Below are 21,557 nucleotides of genomic sequence, written 5' to 3' on the forward strand. Positions count from 1 at the left end.
CCGCTCTCTTCAGTCTCTGCCTGATATTTTTGGAGACGTCTCCTGGAGGGTATCTGGTATTAATCTTGCATCACATGTTAAACAGGAAACTTAGCTATATAGAGAAGACTAAGCACAACTAAGATAAAATTAGGAGTGCAAGCAAAATGCAGTGAACTGAAAGACTATATGCTTTTCTCCAGGGAGCTGGACCAAACATGGACTTGAGCCTCAACAGTTGGGCTGTGTAATGTGGCATCCCCAAAATGCTGGAAAGTATGATAATGTTCCTAGTCAGGCACAGCCTACTGGAGATACAGGATGAAACCATAAAGCAAATTTTCATTCTACGCTTAGAAAAAGAGACACCTAAGTAGAAGCACAGCCAAACTCATTCTTTTGCTGGTTCTTCCCACCTTATGCCCTAGTTGTGACTATTTTCTTTCTATGGCTTGTTCAGAGCCCAGAAGATGTCTGACAGTGAACAGTGATTACAGGAACCCGTGATTACCAGATGATAGTGCAGACTGTATATGAAGTCAACTGTGTAGGTGAAAGAAGTGAGTGTTTGATTTCTAGAGAAAACCCAGAGCGTTACATTAATTCCCCCAAAGGACAGATCTATGCTCTGTTGAGCTTTTGGGACCTTTCCTTAAAGCAGCAGATACTGGCCACTGACCAAGCTGCCAGCCTAACAGCTACATCTCTGATGCTGAGATCTAAAAGGAGTTCAGCACAGAACAGCATAAATGTAAAGACAATCCATCATAATGGTTAATTGTTCCTCTGACTCATCTACAAAGCAATGCTTTAAATCATTACAAAAGTCTTTGTTATAATTAAGAAAATGTGGCAAGCCTTCTCTCCCCCAATGGTATCGATGTTGACAAAGCCAGAATATGCTGACTCCACAAAACATTGTGTTCTGAGATACACACAGAAATTAACCCTCTACTTGCAGATTAGCTCAGTGTATTTATTATTTACACTTCTACCTTCTATATCTTCATAAACATTCTTTTTAGAAGCACCAAATTGTGCTATTATATTTAGGTGCTGGTTCACGTTATACTTACAGTGAATGGTGATTATACGTCCCTTGATCTTTAAATACTTTAAAACCCTTTCTAATAGTTTTTTAGGTTTTCCTGAGCTGCTGTTTGACCATGAATATTTAGGAAAATTACCAACAATTTCAGCAGTTCTATGCAAGTGAATTCACTCACTAACACTGCCTGGCATATATAATGGAAGAGAATTTAGCCATATGTTTCTGTTAGGACAGGTATTCCATCAGTGTAATTTAGAATTGCTCCCCTGAAATTAATTGAGCCACGCTGACATACAGCAGTTGAGAATGTAAGACCTCACCTTCCTTTTTATGGCAGTGTCTCTGTACTAGCTCTCTAATCATTTTGTGACTTTCATCTGAAATGCCTCCAATTTAATAATGCTGTCAGTTTGCTACATATTTGCTCCTCAAGGTTATGTGAACACTGCTTTGTCTTTCCTGGTGAATGGGTTGCAGGCACACAAAAACCAAAATAATTTACGCTTTATTTAATAGATTAATAGCAGTGCAAATGTACGTCTAGTGTTTTGCGTGTTTTCACTCATAAATCACTTCTACAATTTCTGAACATGAAAATCCTGCTCATTTAAAACCAGGTCTGTTTTTTTCTGCACAGCTATAACTATTCACTGGCAAGAGCTTTAAACCCAATCTCAATGTGAATTTCTTTCACGAAGAAAGCAAAAGCTGCCTTAAGCAGCACCCACTACCACTCTTCTCTGCCCAGCTGCTCATTCTTGCCCTTGCACCTACCCCTTCCCTTGTGTTCACATAGAGAGATTGGGAACCTTATCCTAGAAATTAGTCCATATTAAAAAAAAAAAAAGTTCTCCCATCTGGTTCATGAGTAGCTGCAGGCAGGGAAAGGGATGCTTAAGTTGGCATTGCTCCTGGAAAAAATGACTGTCATACTGTGCTCTCCCCAGTGCTTCTGAAGAAAATTTAGAGTATAGGCTCGAGTATTCCAGATCTAATAATGAGTTGGCTTTTTGCTTGTCCCAGCCACTCCCTCCTTGAAAACAGAGTTAGCATTCTGGGCTGCACAATAGCTAAAATCTCTAACTTATGAGTTATGCCACTCTAAATTTTGAATTTTAATCTCTTTTAATCAAATAACCCTCTTTGAATCAAAGTCTCTTCTTTTGAAGAAAGTATATGCTTTTCTTTATATTTTTTCCCCATAATAAGAAAGCTTTTAAAAAAAAAACAAACAGAAGAAAAAAAAGGACTCAAACTATTTTTTATAAGTTTGGGGCATTTTTTGTTGTTTTCTGAAAAATTCAAAACCACTGAAAAAAATTCTCACCAGCTCTAGATCTAAGAAGACTAAAGAATGCAATGCATGATTGCTCCTATCATGGATATTCTTTTATCCTCTGAAAGGGAAGTAAGCTAACTTTGCAAATAAGATACAGTCTGGTTGCTGATATAATTAGGCTGTATATTCAGTTCCAGAGATGCACTTTCTGTGTGTTTTCAAGCAATACACTCAAACCCAGAACTGCCAAGAAGGTTAGCTGCTGCTGCTACAACAAGCACTGCAAAACCTGAATCTGCACATGGCATTTGCATTGTCCTAATGACAAAAGAGATGGGTGGTTTGTAACGGGGGTCACGCAGAATCTAATGCAGCTAGTGGGAAACACAGAAGGGACTAACATGCTTCTCCTATCTTACTACAGGACAAGTTCTTTGTTTCTCTCCTAAGCTTTTTTTTTTAATTTTTATTTTATGGACATTATTTAATATTTGCAAGGTTCTTTGAAATCTTTGCATGAAAGCACTAGGCAAAGAGTTAATTCATGTTTCTATAATTGACAGTTTTTACTTGTACTGTTTGGTATGAAAGGCATTGTAACTAATAGAACGCAGTTTAAAAAGAAGTAAAACCATTTTATTTTCCTTGGGAAATTTATAACTTGAGCTGAAAAAAATATAAGCATTGTCATATCTTACATAAAAAAATGAAATTACTTTGGGGTCTTTTTTTAAAGGCTTCTTGCTTTCTAAAGGGTTTTCTCATCTTTACCCCTCAAAGACTATAGTAAAGTTAAATATAGTTATTATATTAGGCCTAGGTCTTAATTGCTTTTTCATCAATGGAAGTTTGGTAGACAGAAAGAGAAATCAACATCTTGTTGCTGGCATCTTGTTGCTGGCATCTTGTTGCCAGCTGCATTGCAGCCATTTGGTGTCACATAGTCAGGAATGCTATAACCAGTATCTCATTATCAGATCTGTTGGACTTCTTATGCTATCTGGACTCTAGCAAATGGATATGATAAAAGGGTTTATAAAAATATAAGACATAATGGTACTTAAGAATAAAGTGTTTTATAAAAATCAGGGAAGTTTTTAAAGCTGTTCTGTAAGTCTGTTCTCAGACCTGAGAAAGCTGTAGGACAGCCAGAGCATCGGCCCACTGCACTGGACTGATTCTGGAAAGTACTTTTTCACATTTTGTGCAAATGCACAGGCAAAGAGAATGATACACACTATGGCTATAAAATATAATATTAGCTATCCATTACTCACAATGCAAATGCAAAGCCAAATAAATAACTGTATTACTAAAATACAAAACAAAACAAAACAAAACATGTGGCAGCAGGACATTATAGGTACAAAAGTTCAGCGTCACACAAGGTTCCCTAAGCACATCAGTAGTTACTTTCCATGATTGCAACTGGCAAAGATTAACAATCAAACAGGTAGCATCCACACATTTCAAGTGAGGCATAGATAAATCTGTTTGCATTTTAAAGATAATGGGCAATGCAAGAATGAATAAAATATTTTGTCCTGTATGACAGTGTGTGTGCAGTCTGGGATCTTTCACTTGAGGGTAATGCTGATACCACTGTCTTAAGAGCTCACAGTTTTTTGCTGCTTGCTTTGTGTTCTGCCTATCTTGGTATCACAGCTTCACAGGTGATAATGAAATGGCACCACTTCTCTCAAGGACACTTAATTTGAATATTGTCAACAATTGCACAAAATGAAGTTAAAGCACAAATGGATAACCTCTCCATTTGCAGTCCAAGCAATATAGTGTCAGAATGCAGAGCACACAATGAGAGGCAATCAAAGCTGCCAAAGGTGCTATGGTGATGCCACAGTTTATCCCCTGCTAAATTGGTTTTAATGAGGATATTATAGTTGCTATCAAAAAGTAGAGAAGATGATATTTTTCCCCTTTTAGGGGCTGCAAGGCTTGGAACCACACACTTCTTAACTCAATAGCCTTGAAATTAATCCAGGATTATTCAGCTGCATGAGAATTGTTAGAAGACTGGAAACAACATCCCGCACACTGTCTTTTTATTGCAACCTTCCTTGTAGTATCATCTTGCAGTGAAACCTGAATATCCTAATGGGATTAAACATAAAAGAAAGTCAGGAAAAAAAGTCACTGGATTAGAATTTTAACTGAAGCCTTCTGTGAGAAAGACCGCACCATTGTCAGTGACCTTTCTCTCCCCATGTGTGATCCCAGTTGTGCCTAGTCAAGTGTCCAAAGGAGACTCTGTCAGTTCACGCTGTATTTATCCTTTTGCTCCTAAAACAGGTGTCTTGTTACTAAGAGAACAAGCATTCATGCCATTGATCAGGGTGTATTAACCCACCCTGCAAGAGCGCATAATGTTCTCTGATAGGAAAAGCAGAATGTAATGGTGCTACTTAAGACCTGAGTTTTATATTGATAAAAAACATCACTCTAAGCAAAAGGCAATAATTTCTGTTCTAGGAAACAGGGAAAAAGGGAAAAAAATGCAGGCTTTTGAGTGCTTTAGAATGCCAGTTCTATCTCCAGCTCCAGCCTTTGTTTGTTTTTTTAAATACACTCTCAGGTGAGTTTGCCTTTAACATATCTAAAAAAAACCATTTTAGAACCTCATACTTCTACACAGCCCTCATTAGATACCACAAGAATGCTTTTCATCTCACTTTTACTCTAAACTCCTGAAGTCCTCCCTAGCTCTGAACAATTATACTAATTAGAGAGCAGTTATTCACAGATGAACAGAAACCCAAGCTCAATCAAAAGAAACTTCTAAAACACTTTTCATTTTTATCGTTCTAGATCTCTTTGCCTTCACAGAGCTTCAAAGATTCATACTCAGTCTCATAAATGCTATCATAAAACATTAACAACAGTGTAAACTCTAGTGTAGGAGGATGTGTATGAAGTTGAATTCCTGTTCCTACACCCGGATACTTGCCCCAAATTGGGCAACAAGAGGAGCTTTCCTCACATCTTTCCAGCCAGTGTGTTCTCCTAGCAATATAACTCCAGCTCAATATATTGCTGCTCTCCTTTTCATACTAATTCATACCTAAGGTGTCAAGCAAATTGCTGTACAGCTGAACTGAAATCTTAGGTATGATATGTTTTTACTATTTGTTTTACTGTAGCAACTACTAGATCTAGTGCTGAGCCAGTAAAAAAACCAAGAAGATGGTTCTTGACCTTTTGAGCTTGTAAGATAAGTGTAAGAGAAGAGACAAAGAATAGGTAGAGGGCCAGACAGCACCATAATCAGGTATTCAGATCAACAGTCAGTAGGCTATGACTACTACATACATTTTCTCTGACAGTTCTGATTTGCAGATTGAGATAATTATTGTCAACATACAATTTGCTATCAACATTTATAATCTATTTGGCTCCTGTTTTAAGCCCCAGTGCTTATTTCTTCAAAAGAAAAAAAAAAAAATCCCTCTTGATCTGTCCCATCACATAAACCGCTCTGCCTTCTCCCACCCTGCTCTCCCAACTTCTTTTGCAGGATATGGAAAAAAATGGAGAAGGGAAATAAGTTTTACAAAAAGGATATATTGATATATAAAGATCTTCATGAAGAAGATAAATACAGATAGGATTAGACATTTGACATGAACATTGATGACAGTTTCAACACTATGGTTTTGAAAATCCTGCTTGCTGGTGGCAGAATTAATTGTGATGAAATATATTCCTCCTGGAGGCTCTAATATTTTAGAATGAACCCACCAAACCTAAAAATGCCTAAAATCCCACAGACAAAAGCATTGCCCCTGATTATGATTTACCATGTCACTTCCCTCTTTGAATCACCTATCTTTGCCCACCATATCAAGTACCAACATTCAGTCCTCAGACTTTGGAATCCAAACAGCTCTGCTCCAGCCTGTGTCCCAGGTTTCCTATCTTACAAAGAATATCTTAATCACCATAGTTTCACTAACCGCAAGCTTCACTCTTCCTTTCTTTCATTATCTTTCTTCCAATTTCGTGTCTAATTCAGCCCAAGCTCTCCTTCCCCAGCCCCTTTTAAACCCTATCAGACAGACTCTCACCCTTTTTTTCATTTAAGAGACCCACTGCTTCCTAAGGATTTTTATTTGTTATGAAGTAATTTATTTGCATTCCCAAACTTATATTCGGATAAATGTGATGTAAGTGGCAATCATCCCTTCCTTTGGAATCATCAGTGGGTTTTTTCCATTGTGTTTGTTGGTCTTCTAGAATGAACACTTTTCATTCATAAATTTTCTAGCAGCATTTGTCTTGAACACTGTTAAACACACTGTCATCATAAATATCTTTCCTGGTAAGAGGATTTCCATGGTTCCAATGTCATAAGATAGATAGTTATGAAAACTGCAGTCTGCCCACTGCTGTACAGAGGGACTGTTTTTTGATGAGCAAACAGCTCTCTGATGGGTAAGGTTTTGGCTGCCCAAAGTACGGATTAATTAACCTGGAGCTCTCAAATACATGGTAACTGTAACAGATACTTACGCTGGACTTACTTTTTATATCCAAAATGTTGTGTAAATGCTGTATTTCATACAGTTACAGCACTTAGAACTCAGATTCTGATCTCACCAAAACTGACTCTACACCAGCTTTGGCCCACGTACCCTAATTTATACCACTGGATGAACAGAAACCAGTTAAATTCACTATTAATTTGTATAGCAAAAGAATATAGAGACAATACCTGCACAAACCCACACATCATATAGTCATCAAACAAAGGCAGACTAGGGCGGTCTTCTCGAAAAATTGTGATTTTGTAGCTGCTCACAACCTGAGGACTAGGCTGCGAATCATCTGTTATGAGAATGATGACTTTGTTCAATCCAAGGCCAAGGGGGTAGTTAGCAATGCTGCAAGGCAAAACAGGAAAGAAGTGGAATAAGCACTAAAGAAACAAAGATTTACACTGTTTTATCTGTGACAGCTAAACTTTACCTGCTCTTTGAGGCTTCTATTTCTAACATCTTCTTTCTCTTACAAAATACATATGATTTTAAATAAAAAACAGTGTAAAATAAGATTTATGACAATTTACAGCTCTTTCAGGAAGACAAAATACTGACAGTGAAACTTAGTGAAAACTAAAGAAAAAAAAGCTTCAGTGACAGTAGCAACAATTCTGACATGAAATCTGTGAATGAAGCCACTAGGGACAATAATTCCTGGCAGGTCCAAGTTCATGGTGAAGTCATCAGGGAGACAAACAAGATCAGAGGTGTCAGCTAGCCATTGAAATTGTCCACCAGCCAAATGTGATGGAGTTCCAGACAAACTGCTCAGAGTGACAGACAAGAGCAAAGCTGGACTGTGCTCTTCTTCCTTTGGCAGGGAAATGAGAAATGCTGAAAGACACAGAACCTGCACATCCAGGGCTTTTACTTTTCAGTGTAAAGGACTTATTGCTATTCTGTTTGCCCTTTACAAGGAAGAAATCTCTTAAGTTTTTTGCATGTGTCCAGGTTGACTGCCAAGGCAGTTAACATTAAAACGCTAAAAAGTTGGGTGGAAGAATTTTATGGGAGCTTCTTTTGAAATGATAAATCAAGACTAATTTCTTATTGAAAATACAGGAAGCATATTGGGCATTAGATCAGTAACAACTGTACAGACTGTCTGGTTATTAGCAGACATTCTAAGTCAAAGCATCAGCTTCACAGTCAGTCAAAAGATGGTGTGTTGCATAGACACTTCATACCATGAAGCAAAGCTAGCTCTGTAATGGTTAAGAATTCTTCCTCCCAAGTGAATCATTATCCCTGCTCTCCCTTTTATCCATTCACTAATGGCTAGTATGTAAATAGGCCAGTTCTCTGGTTCTGAGGTACCTGACCCAGATAAATACACACTTTTTGTCCCTCCCAACATTCAAACACAGGTCATGCCAAAAATGCCTATTGGGATTGTCCCTGGCACATGCTGCTGTCTGTGAGAGAGCTGGTTGGGAAAGCCAAAACTGTGCCAGGGATCACAGTAGCAATTAAACATTATTGATGATTGTGGGTCAGTGCTCAAACCTGCTATTTAGTGATGACTTTGCCCTCTCCCCTTTCCTCCGGCTTTATACTCCTCTAAAAAATCAGATAAGCTGGGACTTTTGCTGATGACAAGATGACCCACTTAGTGGATGAGGGAAAGGCCATGGATGTTGTTTACATGGACTTCAGTAAAGTCTTTGACACTGTTTCCCACAGCATTCTCCTGGAGAAACTGGCTGCTCGTGGCTTGGGTGGGTGTACTGTTCGCTGGGTAAAAAAAACGGCTAGATGGCCGGGCCCAAAAAGTTCTGGTGAATGGAGTTAAATCCAGTTGGTGACCGGTCACAAGTGGTGTTCCCCAGGGCTCAGTACTGGGGCCAGTTCTGTTCAATACCTTTATGAACAATCTGGATGAGGAGATCGAGTGCACCCTCAGTAAGTTGGCAGACGACACTAAGTTGGACGGGAGTGTCGATCTGTTTGAAGGTAGCAGGGCTCTACAGAGGGACCTGGACAGGCTGGATTGATGGGCCAAGGCCAATTGTATGAGGTTTATCAAGGCCAAGTGCTGGGTCCTGCACTTGGGTCACAAGAATCCCATGCAACGCTACAGGCTTGGGGAAGAGTGGCTGGAAAGCTGCCTGGCCGAAAAGGACCTGGGGGTGTTGGTCGACAGCCAGCTGAACATGAGCCAGCAGTGTGCCCAGGGGCCAAGAAGGCCAACAGCATCCTGGCTTGCATCAGGAATAGTGTGGCCAGCAGGAGCAGGGAGGTGATTGTGCCCCTGTACTCGGCGCTGGTGAGGCTGCACCTGGAATACTGTGTCCAGTTTTGGGGCCCTCAATACAAGAAGGACATTGAGGTGCTGGAGTGTGTTCAGAGAAGGGCAACGAAGCTGGTGAATGGTCTGGAGAATTATGAGCTGCTTATGAGGAGCGGCTGAGGGACCTGGAGTTGTTTAGTCTGAAGTAAAGGAGGCTGAGGGGAGACCTTATTGGTCTCTAAAACTACCTGAAGGAAGGTTGTAGTGAGGTGGGTGTCAGTCTCTTTTCCCAAGTAACAAGCCATAAGACAAGAGAAAATAGCCTCAAGTTGCGCCAGGGGAGGTTTAGATTGGATATTAGGAAAAATTTCTTCACTGAATGGGTTGTCCAGCATTGGAACAGGCTGCCCAGGGAAGCAGTTGAGTCACCATCCCTGGAGGTATTTAAAACACGTGTAGATGTGGTGCTTAGGGACATGGTTTTAGTGGTGCACTTGGCAGTGTTAGTTTTATGGTTGGATTCAATGATCTTAAGGGTCTTTTCCAACCTAAATGATTCTATGATTTTATGATTCTATGAAAATCCCTTATAATTCTGATGAAAATGGATCTTTCTGAATGAGTAAACTTGAATTTGTTTCTTCTTTTGGTCCCAGCTGCCCTACTCTGACGCACGTAAGCAGACTGCTGGCTGAGGGACCAAGCCCAGTGGGGCAGTAGCTTAGGCCACAGGGCAAAATCAGGGCCTGGATATGAAAGCTCAAATTCTTTGCTGTCTATTTTGTGCAGTGTAATGGTGGTCTGTTCCCACCCAGTTTTGATGCTGTCAGTGACTGGAGAAGTTAGGGGAGATGCTAGCAGCTGTGCACTCTGTAAAGCTAGGGTTAATTATGGCTTGAGAACATATTACCATTGCCTTCAGGACATTGACAAATCAGTACAAGTTTCTGAGTGTTGAATTCCCTCTGACTTTCCTGTGACTAATCTGTATGCATTCTGTGCTTTTGGAAACACAAAACAGTTCTGTAATATTCTGACATATTTCCAAAGTTAAGGACACTTTTAGTTTTTACACTCATATTTTGTCGCTCATACCTTGGCCCTTTCTTCTCGTCGAGGTGTACTTGGCACTGACAGTTAGAGGGTTCTGCTCCTATCTTCACTGTCACCATGTCAAATGGGACTTCTGCATAGTATTCTTTGATCTTTGGGTTAAACTGAGGATTCAAGTCCAGCTGTGGGCTGGTGAAGATCTGCCTGATATGAGATAGGGTATCTTTATCTGTTCCAAGAAGGCATCAAAGAAAAAACTGTGAAATGTATGAACATTTTTAAGTAACATGCAACTTCTGGCAGATTGATAACATGTACAGTGGCAAGATTTTTAATGCCTGGTCACTCTGAGACTGATAATCCTGCTGCAAGGTCTTAATGGAGTTTATATTGGCACTTGAGAGAAATTTTTAGACCCTGGAGGGATTTTAATCATTCAGTGCCCAATGACTCTAGTCAGAGTCACAAAACTCAAAGTCTGAGTAAGCCTTTGAAAATGCAAGGATTAGGTCTGGGAGATCCTGTCTCCAGTTGGTTACATGAAACTTAAAGAAGAGTTAGGCCAAAATTCATAACCTACTTAGGTACCAGCCTGTGTACAGGGTTTATGTACATGTGTAATTGCCAGTAAAAATCAAAATAAGTTAGACATACTCTTACTGTTCATAAGAACAAGTCACATGGAGATATCTAGACCCATGGGGTCATTTGCAGTACAGCTGGAAGAATGTTTTATTAAAATTCCTAAATCAACAAATTCCAGCTCCTTCCCTGTGTACGAATTCTCCACAATCAAATCCTATTTACTCAGATGTCTCCTTTATTTTGTAGTGTTTGCCAAATGACTCATGAGAATAATTAGTCGCTGGCAACGCATTTATGACAAATATTTTAATCCAACCTATTGGATTCAGATTTACAGTATAATTACACATTCAAAACTTACTTTCCACATATATTCTTTAGCATGTGTTTAAAACTGGGTACTTCAGAAAATACTCCAGACAGGAAACTCTTTTACTATAATATCTGAAAAACCTTGTGGCTTAAAACATGGCTTAAAAGGGTCATAAAGAAGACAAGCAGTTCTATGTGTGCCATTTCTATCTCAAAATACCTGCCTTGAGAAACAAAACGGGGCAATTTCAGCACTCTCTTGCATTGACTAAAGTGTAAAAGAAGTTATTGCAGCGGAAGAGCAGAATTTGGGCTAGATTTGTAGGGGAATAGAGGCTTATAAGTTGACACACAGAAGGTATTTTAAAAAATCCTACAGATGAGTATAACAGTCCTCCAGATCCTGTATGCCTTACCTAGAAAGGTTATCTCATTACTAGCTTAAAAATGAGGAGGAATTTTCGAAATAGAATGAATTGAGGTATTTTCAAAATAAAATATCATGCAGTTGGAATGGTGATGCCAGTCAGCCAGCCCAGGAGCATTTCTGGCCTCTGACTGACACAGAAGAGTTCCTGGAGGCACCAAGAGATCAGTAGCAGAGGGGAAATGAGGCTCAATGGGTAGAAAAGCCTTTCCATCACAGAGCAATTGTTTCAAGTTTATAAAGCGACCCCTCAGATAATGTGCCAATGAGGAAGGCAGCAGAAAGCATTGCTCTCACCAAAGACAAATATACTTTAAATATTTACATATCTTTAAATATACTTTAAATATTCCTACAAGCAGATATTTTAGAAAAACTCTTCATCTCTTAAGCAGCTCTTTAAAACTCCACCATTGAGCTGGACTGGTCTTATACAAGGCTGATTAAACTCCATGCAAGTTTAAAGGTTATTCCACAAGAACAAATGTATGCTAAAGTTCTTGGAAATAAGGGGCAAAAGTCTATTGAATTGTGGCAAGGAATCAGTGAGTGTTGGAATACTCATATTAATATGCACACATAGCAATGTTTAGCTTTGTGCCTGAAACCTATTTAACATAATAGCCCAATTATTGAGTGATTCATAAACATTCTTGCTACTCAAAAATCCTTTTTTTTTTACATAACAGCACACAGGCACTCCATTCACTGAAAGGTTATGCAGAAAAACCCAACAAATCTGTTCAAGTAATCTCTCTTCTTCCCCCTTAGTGGTCTAGAAAGACCTTGACTTACCATCACTGCATTGTCTTTCTTTAGTCTTGCTGGAATAATGCAATGCTGAAAGATAAACAGAAACATTGAATAATTTTCCGCTCTAAGTCTGATTCATAATCCTATAGGAGAAGAAACTCCCATTGTGTTAATTATAAAAAATACAGCATACTTTATTCCTTTCAGTGTGAGATCTTTGCTTTAGACTCATGAACACTGCTCGTGGGCTCAGCAGAACAACTCACGCAGGTAAGGAAGAAATTGGTCTTTTATAAGTAGTAAGCCAAGACCTTCCAGCTGGAATGCAAAACCATGTGATCTAACTCATACACATTACCAGAAGTAGTATAAATAGGAAAAACATACCATATATAAAAGGCCTTACTCTGATCCCTTACCTTCATGATTCTTCCTGAAGTCAGAAGGAACATTCTGCTTAGGACTCGCATTTTCTTGAGAAGAATTCCTGTGAATTCAATAGCAGACATATTTCTACATGAATGGAAGGAACAGAAACCGTGGAACATTTTTCAAAAATTTCTATATGGCAACCCAGGGCACGTCGTATTTTAATATTCCCCAGAGAGAGATGAACCTTCTGGATTCAGGTTCCCAGCATTAGCAATAGTACCTGAATGAGCATGACAGAAAACACAGATTCCATAATAAACTGTAGCATATAACACGAAAAAAGAAAACCAGAAATAAATTTCAAAACATAGTTGAATTGCTGGGAAAAGGAAGAGTGGATATAGCCAAGAATAAAATAACCCAAAACTTATCTCTTAACTGTTTGTATGATGCTTTTCTGTATATATTTGAGGTTAAAGTTAGACTTTGTTCAAAAAGAATTAAATATAAATGAAGGCCTGTGTCAAGGAGAATATCTGTACCAACATTAGCATGAATTCATATAATGAAACATCTATGTATTTTGATTTGTTTGCTAATTCAAAACAAATCACATGATCAACATCCAGAGTATATGTATAAATCCTCAGTGAAAAAAGACAAGTCAGTTGCACAATTCATTAACATGGTAGTGGTGCCCATATTGCTAACTATTGCTAACTCCACAGATTTTTTCTTTCATATAGCATTTTGGGAGCATAGTAGAAGAAAGGCGGTAGGCTTCTCTCCAATCCATGTGCTGGACCTCTGGCTGATAAGACCTTTTCAGAGGTCCATTAGCATTTCTTGAAGCTTTCACCTGTTTTCCTCTCAGTGTTTTCCTTAGAAGGAAAGAAGCAGCTGGCAGATCTGTGTGTCCATGTGTGCATGAACATGTAGTTTTGAGCTTGCAGTGTCTAGACACCACCCTAATTTCATGCACATTCATGACCTCCTTCAAAGGAAGCACTTAACAAACTATTAGAGAGTTTGTTTTTCAAGCTATAAGTCATTTTGCACCCCTCTTTCTGCTTGCCAAGGAGGTAACGGCTAACACCTGTTAAATACGTTTTTTTCTCTCCTCTATTCCTTGTTGCCCAGTCCCAAACCCTATTGTAAGGTGAAAACAAGATATCTTAATATAAATTGCCTGAATTTTGTTTAGCCAGAGGACACTGCAGGAGTGTGGCAGCCGCCACCAGTGCAAGGCCCCAGCTTCCAAAGGAAATGCATGACCTGCACGTGTCAATTCTGTAAAGAGATTGCGATTATCATCAGACAAAATCAAGAGACATATAATAACTCTACCTAATTACAGCAGGGCATCAAAATGTAATATTTAGGAATGATATTACAGAAAGATACTCAGATTACTGTATTTATCTCTGCTGAAGACTGGACTTTTTAATCATCAGCACCATCAAGTTTTCCGTTGTCCAAGGAGCCAGCAGGACTGATGAACAATGCAGTTATGAAGCTCTTCCTCAGGCAGGGAGAAGCTGAGATCCTGGACTCTGCAGAGTCCTTTCCTTCACACACTGTTACTCAAGAAGGGACCTTCATCTGCATGAGCGGCCCCTTATTTACTTAGTATCTTGGAGGAGCTATCAAGTGCAGATGTGTGTGTTGCCTGCACACTTTGCAATTAGCTCTAATGAAACTAATGACTATGTGTCAGGTACGCTAGGTGAGTGCATGCTTGTGAATGTAGCTTTTGAGAGACCCCCCATTGTGTACATCACAAACTACTGACATTGAACCTGTCCTTTAGGAATCTCTCTGATTCAGCAAACAAAAAAGTGAAAGGATTGACAGCAGCAATAGTGATGTAGCTCTGATGGTCTAAGCGATCAGAGACATAAGCAATGAAGGATGTATAGAAGTAGATAATACCTTTGTCCTGGTTTCGGCTGGGATGAGTTAATTTTCTTCCTAGTAGCAGGCGTAGTGCTGTGTTTTGGATTTAGTAGGAGAAGAATGCTGATAACACACTGATGTTTTTAGTTGTTGCTAAGTACTGCTTATGCTAGTCAAGGACTTTTCAGCTTCCCATGCTCTGCCAGGTGCACAAGAAACTGGGAGGGGGCACAGCCAGAATAGTTGATCCAAACTGACCAAAGGGCTATTCCATACCATATGACGTCATGCTCAGTATAGAAACTGGGGGGGGTTGGCTGGGGAGCAGCGATCGCTGCTCGGGAGCTGTCTGGGTATCGGTTGGCGGGTGGTGAGCAATTGCATTGTGCATCACTTGCTTTGTATATCATTATTATTATTATATTGTTACTATTAGCATTACTATTTTACTTTATTTCAATTATTAAACTGTTCTTATCTCAACCCAGGAATGTTTCTCACTCTTACTCTTCCGATACTCTCCCCCATCCCATCGGGTTAGGGGGAGTGAGTGAGTGGCTGCATGGTGCTTAGTTGCTGGCTGGGGCTAAACCATGACATCTTTCATAAGATTAAAACAAAAAAAGGAAAAAATCTGGTCACTTCTGGGGCCTCTGATGGATGTGTTAGTTGTGGATGGTGCAATTTGTAATGGGTCATAAAGTCAAAGTTGAGACCATATTTCAGTATTCAGCAGAGTTATGAATTTTATTTCTTTAGATGATGTTTTGTAGGTCTCTCTTGAAAATGAGGAGCCACCAGAGGTAATTTTGTGAAACATGATCACTAGCAATTTTTTTCTGGCTGATTAACTGGCAGCGTGAACTCTCTGTTTTGTAAAGTGTTTGCTTGGCTTCAGTCACAGAGTTTCCTTGAGGGCATTTGGTTCACTGAATGAAGTATCATGTGCTGATCTTCAAAAGAGAAATACAAAATTGCACACTCAGGAGTGGGATTGGCTTCCTGGCACTTAATCCCAACTGTATCTCTCCTTCCCTCCTTTCCTCTGTCTCTCATTCTTCCCACTGCAGATCAGTGATCTCATCCCAGACTTCCTTGCTGTTGTCTTCTTCTGCTTCATAGTCCAAACCGTGTTTGTTTCTCAAACTGCCCAGGTGATGAGCATGACCAAGTTAAACTCCACGAAATTCTTTTCAACCCAAATTAAGTTTGAGGGCTGCTGCTTCTATTTTGACCTAACAAAGGGCTTGCATATGGGAAGCTAGTAACATTTTTCCAAATACATCAGTTGATTTCATAAAAGCATTTGCAACTTTATTGACCTGCTTAGGATTTTGTCTTATGCAAATACAAAAAGGTTACCTTTTTTCTTACTAATCTGATTCTTCCATGCTACTCTGCTGTCTGACACAGCGAAACATACTTGCCATAGTACTTCATAGCCCCTATTCTAAAAGACAGTAATGATGTATGTCTTAGTCATATCACAAGTTGAAACTATATGGAGTTGAAAAACAGTGCACAGACAATGCAGAAAATTGATTTCAGTGCACATGTTAGGTAGTAGCACCCCATCATGTTCAAAGAGCTTTGTCTTATGCCATACCAATACATCTGAGATCATCATTCTCACCTAGGCTGTAACCATTTCATTATAGTTTGAGATGAGTTTCTAGAGTTCTTCTTGCTTCTCCTGTGGAAGGAATTCAGAGAGTTCACTAATATCTTTTAAGGTTTCAATACTAGCCATGTAGATGAAATGGGTTAAGAAAAGTACACCAGGAAACTTCTTTAAACCCTGTCTCCATTCTATGGATGGATTCATGATCAGTGAACAGCATAACTGTACAAGACCTATCCATGCTTGTCTGGTTGGACAGTCAGCTATACAAATCACTGGATTTTGTAAATGGAAATACCAATTTTGCATAGTCAGAGAAATAAGAACTGTTAAATAAATCAACCAAACAACCTGGCCTTAACTGAAGATATTCAGGAAAAGTGTTCTGATATACAAACTCATCAAAGCTGGAAATCTCAAAAAATATTAATCAAAGCTCAAAGAAAATGCATACCTGAGTTATTTGGGGAGTAAGCTCTACTAAGCTCTTTCTTCCTTGCAATTAACTGTAATTACATGCATATCTGACACATGCATCACCATCACATGCGTGTAGCTATAGCAGTGGAAGATTATGATTTAGCTATGTCAAAACGCATGGTTTTTTACACAGTGAATGAACAGAATGGTGTTATTAGCTTAGCCATTGCAGAAAAATACAGTGCAAAGCAGCAGATTGGCCTATGCCCTGCAGAAAGGTCATGGTACTTCTACATATTTATACACATACAATGATGTTCAGCTTGAAGAAAAAGAAGAGGCCAAGGGTCTTGCTCAAAGTGAGTGAGTGGCACAGCTTAGATTAGAACAGAAAGCTGCTAAAGGTTGGTATGCTTTGATATGCAAACCTAAATATTTTGGCAAAAGGGCAAGGCCTTACACATGAATGCAAGCAGCTGCATCTTTGAGTTACTTTTCATGGAGTGGCCTGCAGTAACAACAATAATACTTAGCACATTCATGGAACTGTGATTTTTCAAAACACTAATAAACAGTTTCCTAGCACAGTGGTAAAGTATAAGCTCCACTTTATAGCTAAGCAAACAAAGATACAGATGACTATTGACTTGCTGAAAGCCACACCCAATTCAATGAGGAACAAAATTAAAATTTAAGTCTTACAGATGCCTTATATAGTCACTATAGCATTGTCCAAGCAAAATGTACAAAATAATGCCATTTGTACATTTTACTTGAGACTCAGTGGAATGGAGCACACACATTTTCTAATGTGCTTCTGTTCCCAAGCCCTTGTTTGCAAAATAGTATATGCCTGTAGTCAGTAAAGAAGTATGGCATATATGTGTATGAAACGTCATTAGCCAGGACAGGAAGCACAGAAAACACTTTTACAAATTTGATACTAAACATATAGTATACCACAACTTTTCTCCTTCCCTCCTTACTCTCTCTTTTCTTTCCTCCCTTTCTTCCTTCCTCTCTTCCTTTTTTTCTCCCTCCATCCCTCCCTCCCTCCTTATGAAAGTTAAAATCTCTTGCCAGAAGGTCAATGGATCCAACCTTGTAATTAAAATATTTTTCCAGCTTTTCAAAAACAGTTAAAATGAGGATCTCAGAGTATGGTGCTCTTTGACCTGCCTCTTGTTGGACAGAAAATTTAGAGCCACTCAAAATTATTAGTCCCTTTCGGAAAAATCTTCACCTGAAATCTTATATTTTCTTTACAGTTTTACTTCTAAATAGTGAATAAATTAAAAGATGGTCTTAACCCTGGTAAGCACTCCTTATTTTGTGTTTACAGTTGTTCAGAAACAATTTACCTAATTCACTTTGTGTTTCTTAGAAAAAAAATTTTACTGTAGCTTCAATTAAGATTTTAACCCAGAATGACCTGTGTCAGAAATGAGCAAAACTGTCTTATGTAGAAACGTAGCTGCAACTCTAACGGCAGAATGGCTGACAGTGCACCACGATGGGATGGTGGATCTTCATTGCTGTAAATCCACCTACATCTACTGAAGGATTAAGTTTTATGGTGCTCAGTGGAGCTCCTGCCATTAATATCATTTGAGAAACTACTCCTGAACATATCACATAATAGCTCTCTTACCATTCTGAAAGATTTGTGTGGGCCTCTTTAGTCATGAACTGGAATTGTTCAAGTAAACTGGAAAGCAACCAATGCACAGTCAGGACTGAACCAAGCCGCCTCATTGGGTCTACCATGTGATAAAGGTCACGCAGCAAAGTTTGAATCTTGGGTGCAGCAGAAGGGAAAAGCTGAGAAGAGAGACACTGATTAGAGACTACATGTTATAATATTTGTAAAATGCAAAGAAGTGAGAAAGAATCAGAAGACAGTGTCTATAGCAAATGGATGGATTTATATTAATGCTCTTTCGCACATGTGTAGAAAATGACTGTCTTGCCCAGCCTGGCAAATCAGGATTACTAGTACTGACAAGGAAGTCTAACTCCTTTGCCTCTGATTCGAATTCCAGATCTATTCAACTCAGTCCCTCTTCAGAAAGCCTCATCAGTCTCCAACCCTGAGACTCATCCAGGAGGTCTAGAAGAAATCCTGATATCATGCAGACTTTCTGAATAACAGATCCAGTTGCAGATCTTTTACTTCCCCAATACTCTCCATTTCCCTCATTAGCTGTCATGCCTATTCACAGACACTGACTGTTATTCCCCATCTCTATTCTTCTCCAAAAATTAACTCACTTGAAGTGTGAAGAAGACGACATATTACATATTCCACCTGGGGTTTTTGCCACTTTTTCATCTATACGTGTTCTGTGGTCATGATCTCAGTGTTGTGCTATCTCCAGTTCTTCCATTCACACCTGCTTTGCTTCATTATAACTCTGTTTTCTTACCAGCTCATTAGTCACTTACATAATTTTCCTCCTTTCCCTTTCATTCTATTTTCTGGTCTCTGCTTCTGCTTTAGGTGTCCTTTTCAATGAATCCTCAACTCAAACTCTCTGTTTTATTTCTTTATCTGTTTTAATTTAAATTGCAAAAATCCTCCAAAATAAAATCAGGATAACCTTTATCTCCCCGCTTCCCTGTCCATCCAGCCTAATGCATGTTCCAGAGATAGCAAAGAATGATAATGGAGAAATATTAAGAGATTTACATAAAATATGTATCCAATAACAACAAAATTCTTTATTGTACCAGCTCAAATTGTCCAAGACTCTTCAGCTCCTTTATGAAGGTAATCATTGAATTTATCTCTTCTAAAGACAAACATGGCTTATCTTCTTTGTGGTAATTTCCATCCTACAAAGGAAAGGGCAGCATATTATGGTGAAATCACATGGAAAGCAGTGTGCTTTCATTAGACCTCAATCCCTTTTGTGATCAAAGGGACAAATTATAGCAGCTCTCAACTTGCCCTAACCTCATCCAAAGTCATGTCAAGCCAGCTCCTTGATAACTCTTCCCATTTCTCAGTCTAGAATACAGTAGACTGTGCATTAGCTTTGTGTAGAAAAGAACCCATAGAAATTACCATGGGAAGACACTGCATGAAGTATAGACAATGAAGTGGACAGTCTGAAATGTGGTCTGGCCTCCTACGGAAAACAGACTTAGTGCACATACATGTGCATATGTCTGCAGTTTCCTACTTATTCCTGTCATAAATTTAGAACCCATGACCCTGTTTCAGTCACACCTGCCTGAGATGCAGAAGTTGCAAGGATAATGTAGTCCTTGCGAGTCTTGCAAGCAGGGGGCTGCTCAGAAATGCCCCTTTACCAGTGCCCAGGCTGAGAGAAATACTGCTAAAAGAGTTCCCAGCTTGTCAGAAATAGATTTCACAAGTGATGTAAACTTCATACAGACCCTATAAATGCAAAAAATTGTAATTGGATCTTGCACTCATAATAAGACACAAAGTTGTAGGAAACAAAATTTAATTCTGATGCTCATGAATCTACTTGTTTGAGTTAATCAGTTCTAGGTTTATGAAAACACACAAACTTGTATATTAAAAAGGACCATTTAAAAAAATGTTGGGGAAATTACTTTGTTAAAGTTTTAAATATATCTTTAAAGTACTGTACTTTGGGAATGATATAATTTGAGAGCGGTATTTTTATTAAAGAAAATTTGATTGTTCAATATAATTACAGTTTTATCCATGGCTTCCCCAGAATTCAGTAACAGATAGTTTTGATTAAATAAATCCTTCATTCTATAAGTTGGCCCCAACAATTTCAGAAAGGCATACAATTTAGAATGAAATATTTTCAAATAGTTAATAATAAGAAAAAGGTGGAATGAACTACCTTGCTCACAGCTGATCCATATATTTTTTGTAATGCTTCTGTGAAACTGGATGTTGAGGACTCATTAGATAAGAGGAATTTAAAAGTATCTTCAAAAAGAAATTCTTTGAAAGTTTGGTCCTGAATATTTGATTCATCCTCATCTTGAAAGTCAAAATTTTCGTGCACCTGTTGGAAAACAATGTAAGACTTTATAGTTTGAATATCAAGTCCAGTCTTCTCATAACCACATATACCAAACTGGAACTATTTATAAAAAAAAGTCATATTAACACTAATAAACCAGACAGGATTATAATATAGCAAATACTGTACCACATTTTCTGTCAGAACTACACACACGACGTTTGCTGACCTCCAGCGGATAGACTACAATATTGCATTCTCATGTGAGCTTTTTTTGTGTGTTTGATTTGAAATTTGATAAAAGAAATAAAATGTCAGCTTATATGTTAACACAACTCTCTCAGGTATTTAGGAGTTACTACATATGAAGGTATGAATTTTACAATATATAAACTTACATTTATAAAATATGAATAAATTAATATTTTAGCATAAACACAAATATAACTTCAGGCTGCATGGGGTGTGTGCATACTACAGTTTCCAAGGGATACTATTCAAAGTCAAATGTCATAGTAATTATCAACCGTTATTTTTTAGAGTAACTTTTATTTTCATAAGAAACTATTAAACCCTAGTGATTTACTGTGCATTTATGGATTCTGGCTGATGGTTAAGACTACTATACAGGCAGGTAGACATTATGCTTTATGTTTAGTTTTTTAACCAACACCTGGGACAATTTTTTTACAGCCTCGCATACAATTATTAAATTGCTATGATGTGTCACATTTCTTATACTAGCTAAACAAGTCTTGTCAGACTAATTAAGGATATTGTCTTCATGGATTTTTTAAATTGTGCAAACTTTCTTTCATATGTCCATTTTTCCTTTGTGTTTAAAGGATCTTTGTTTTGTGAAGGATGGAGAGATTGCACTGTTGCTACTAGAAACTTGAACAGATTTTAACTGAGGATGAATTTTAGAAGTGTTGTCCTGTAATTTCCCAGGATATATTTACTAATTTTTTTTTTTGCCTTTTGTGTATCATAAGTATGGACAAAAATTTTATATACCTAGGTATATACATATTCATATGTATACACAG

At 38.4% G+C, this 21,557-nt stretch overlaps 1 protein-coding gene across 1 annotated transcript in view; it reads right to left on the reverse strand.

The window, feature by feature from the left end:
* The window catches only part of CPED1 (cadherin like and PC-esterase domain containing 1), a 158,975-nt gene that overhangs the window by 64,736 nt on the left and 72,682 nt on the right, over nt 1–21,557 (reverse strand). Inside the window, exons 9-16 of the mRNA XM_075724014.1 lie at nt 20,383–20,550; nt 19,265–19,369; nt 18,186–18,355; nt 16,127–16,186; nt 12,645–12,712; nt 12,268–12,312; nt 10,191–10,377; nt 7,039–7,207 (exon numbers count right to left, since the gene is read on the reverse strand). Of these exons, the coding sequence (XP_075580129.1) occupies nt 7,039–7,207; nt 10,191–10,377; nt 12,268–12,312; nt 12,645–12,712; nt 16,127–16,186; nt 18,186–18,355; nt 19,265–19,369; nt 20,383–20,550 (972 nt within the window). The remainder of the gene's footprint in view (nt 1–7,038; nt 7,208–10,190; nt 10,378–12,267; nt 12,313–12,644; nt 12,713–16,126; nt 16,187–18,185; nt 18,356–19,264; nt 19,370–20,382; nt 20,551–21,557) is intronic.

Source organism: Pelecanus crispus, chromosome 1 (genome assembly GCF_030463565.1).
Source record: "Pelecanus crispus isolate bPelCri1 chromosome 1, bPelCri1.pri, whole genome shotgun sequence".
Classification (NCBI taxonomy): domain Eukaryota; kingdom Metazoa; phylum Chordata; class Aves; order Pelecaniformes; family Pelecanidae; genus Pelecanus; species Pelecanus crispus.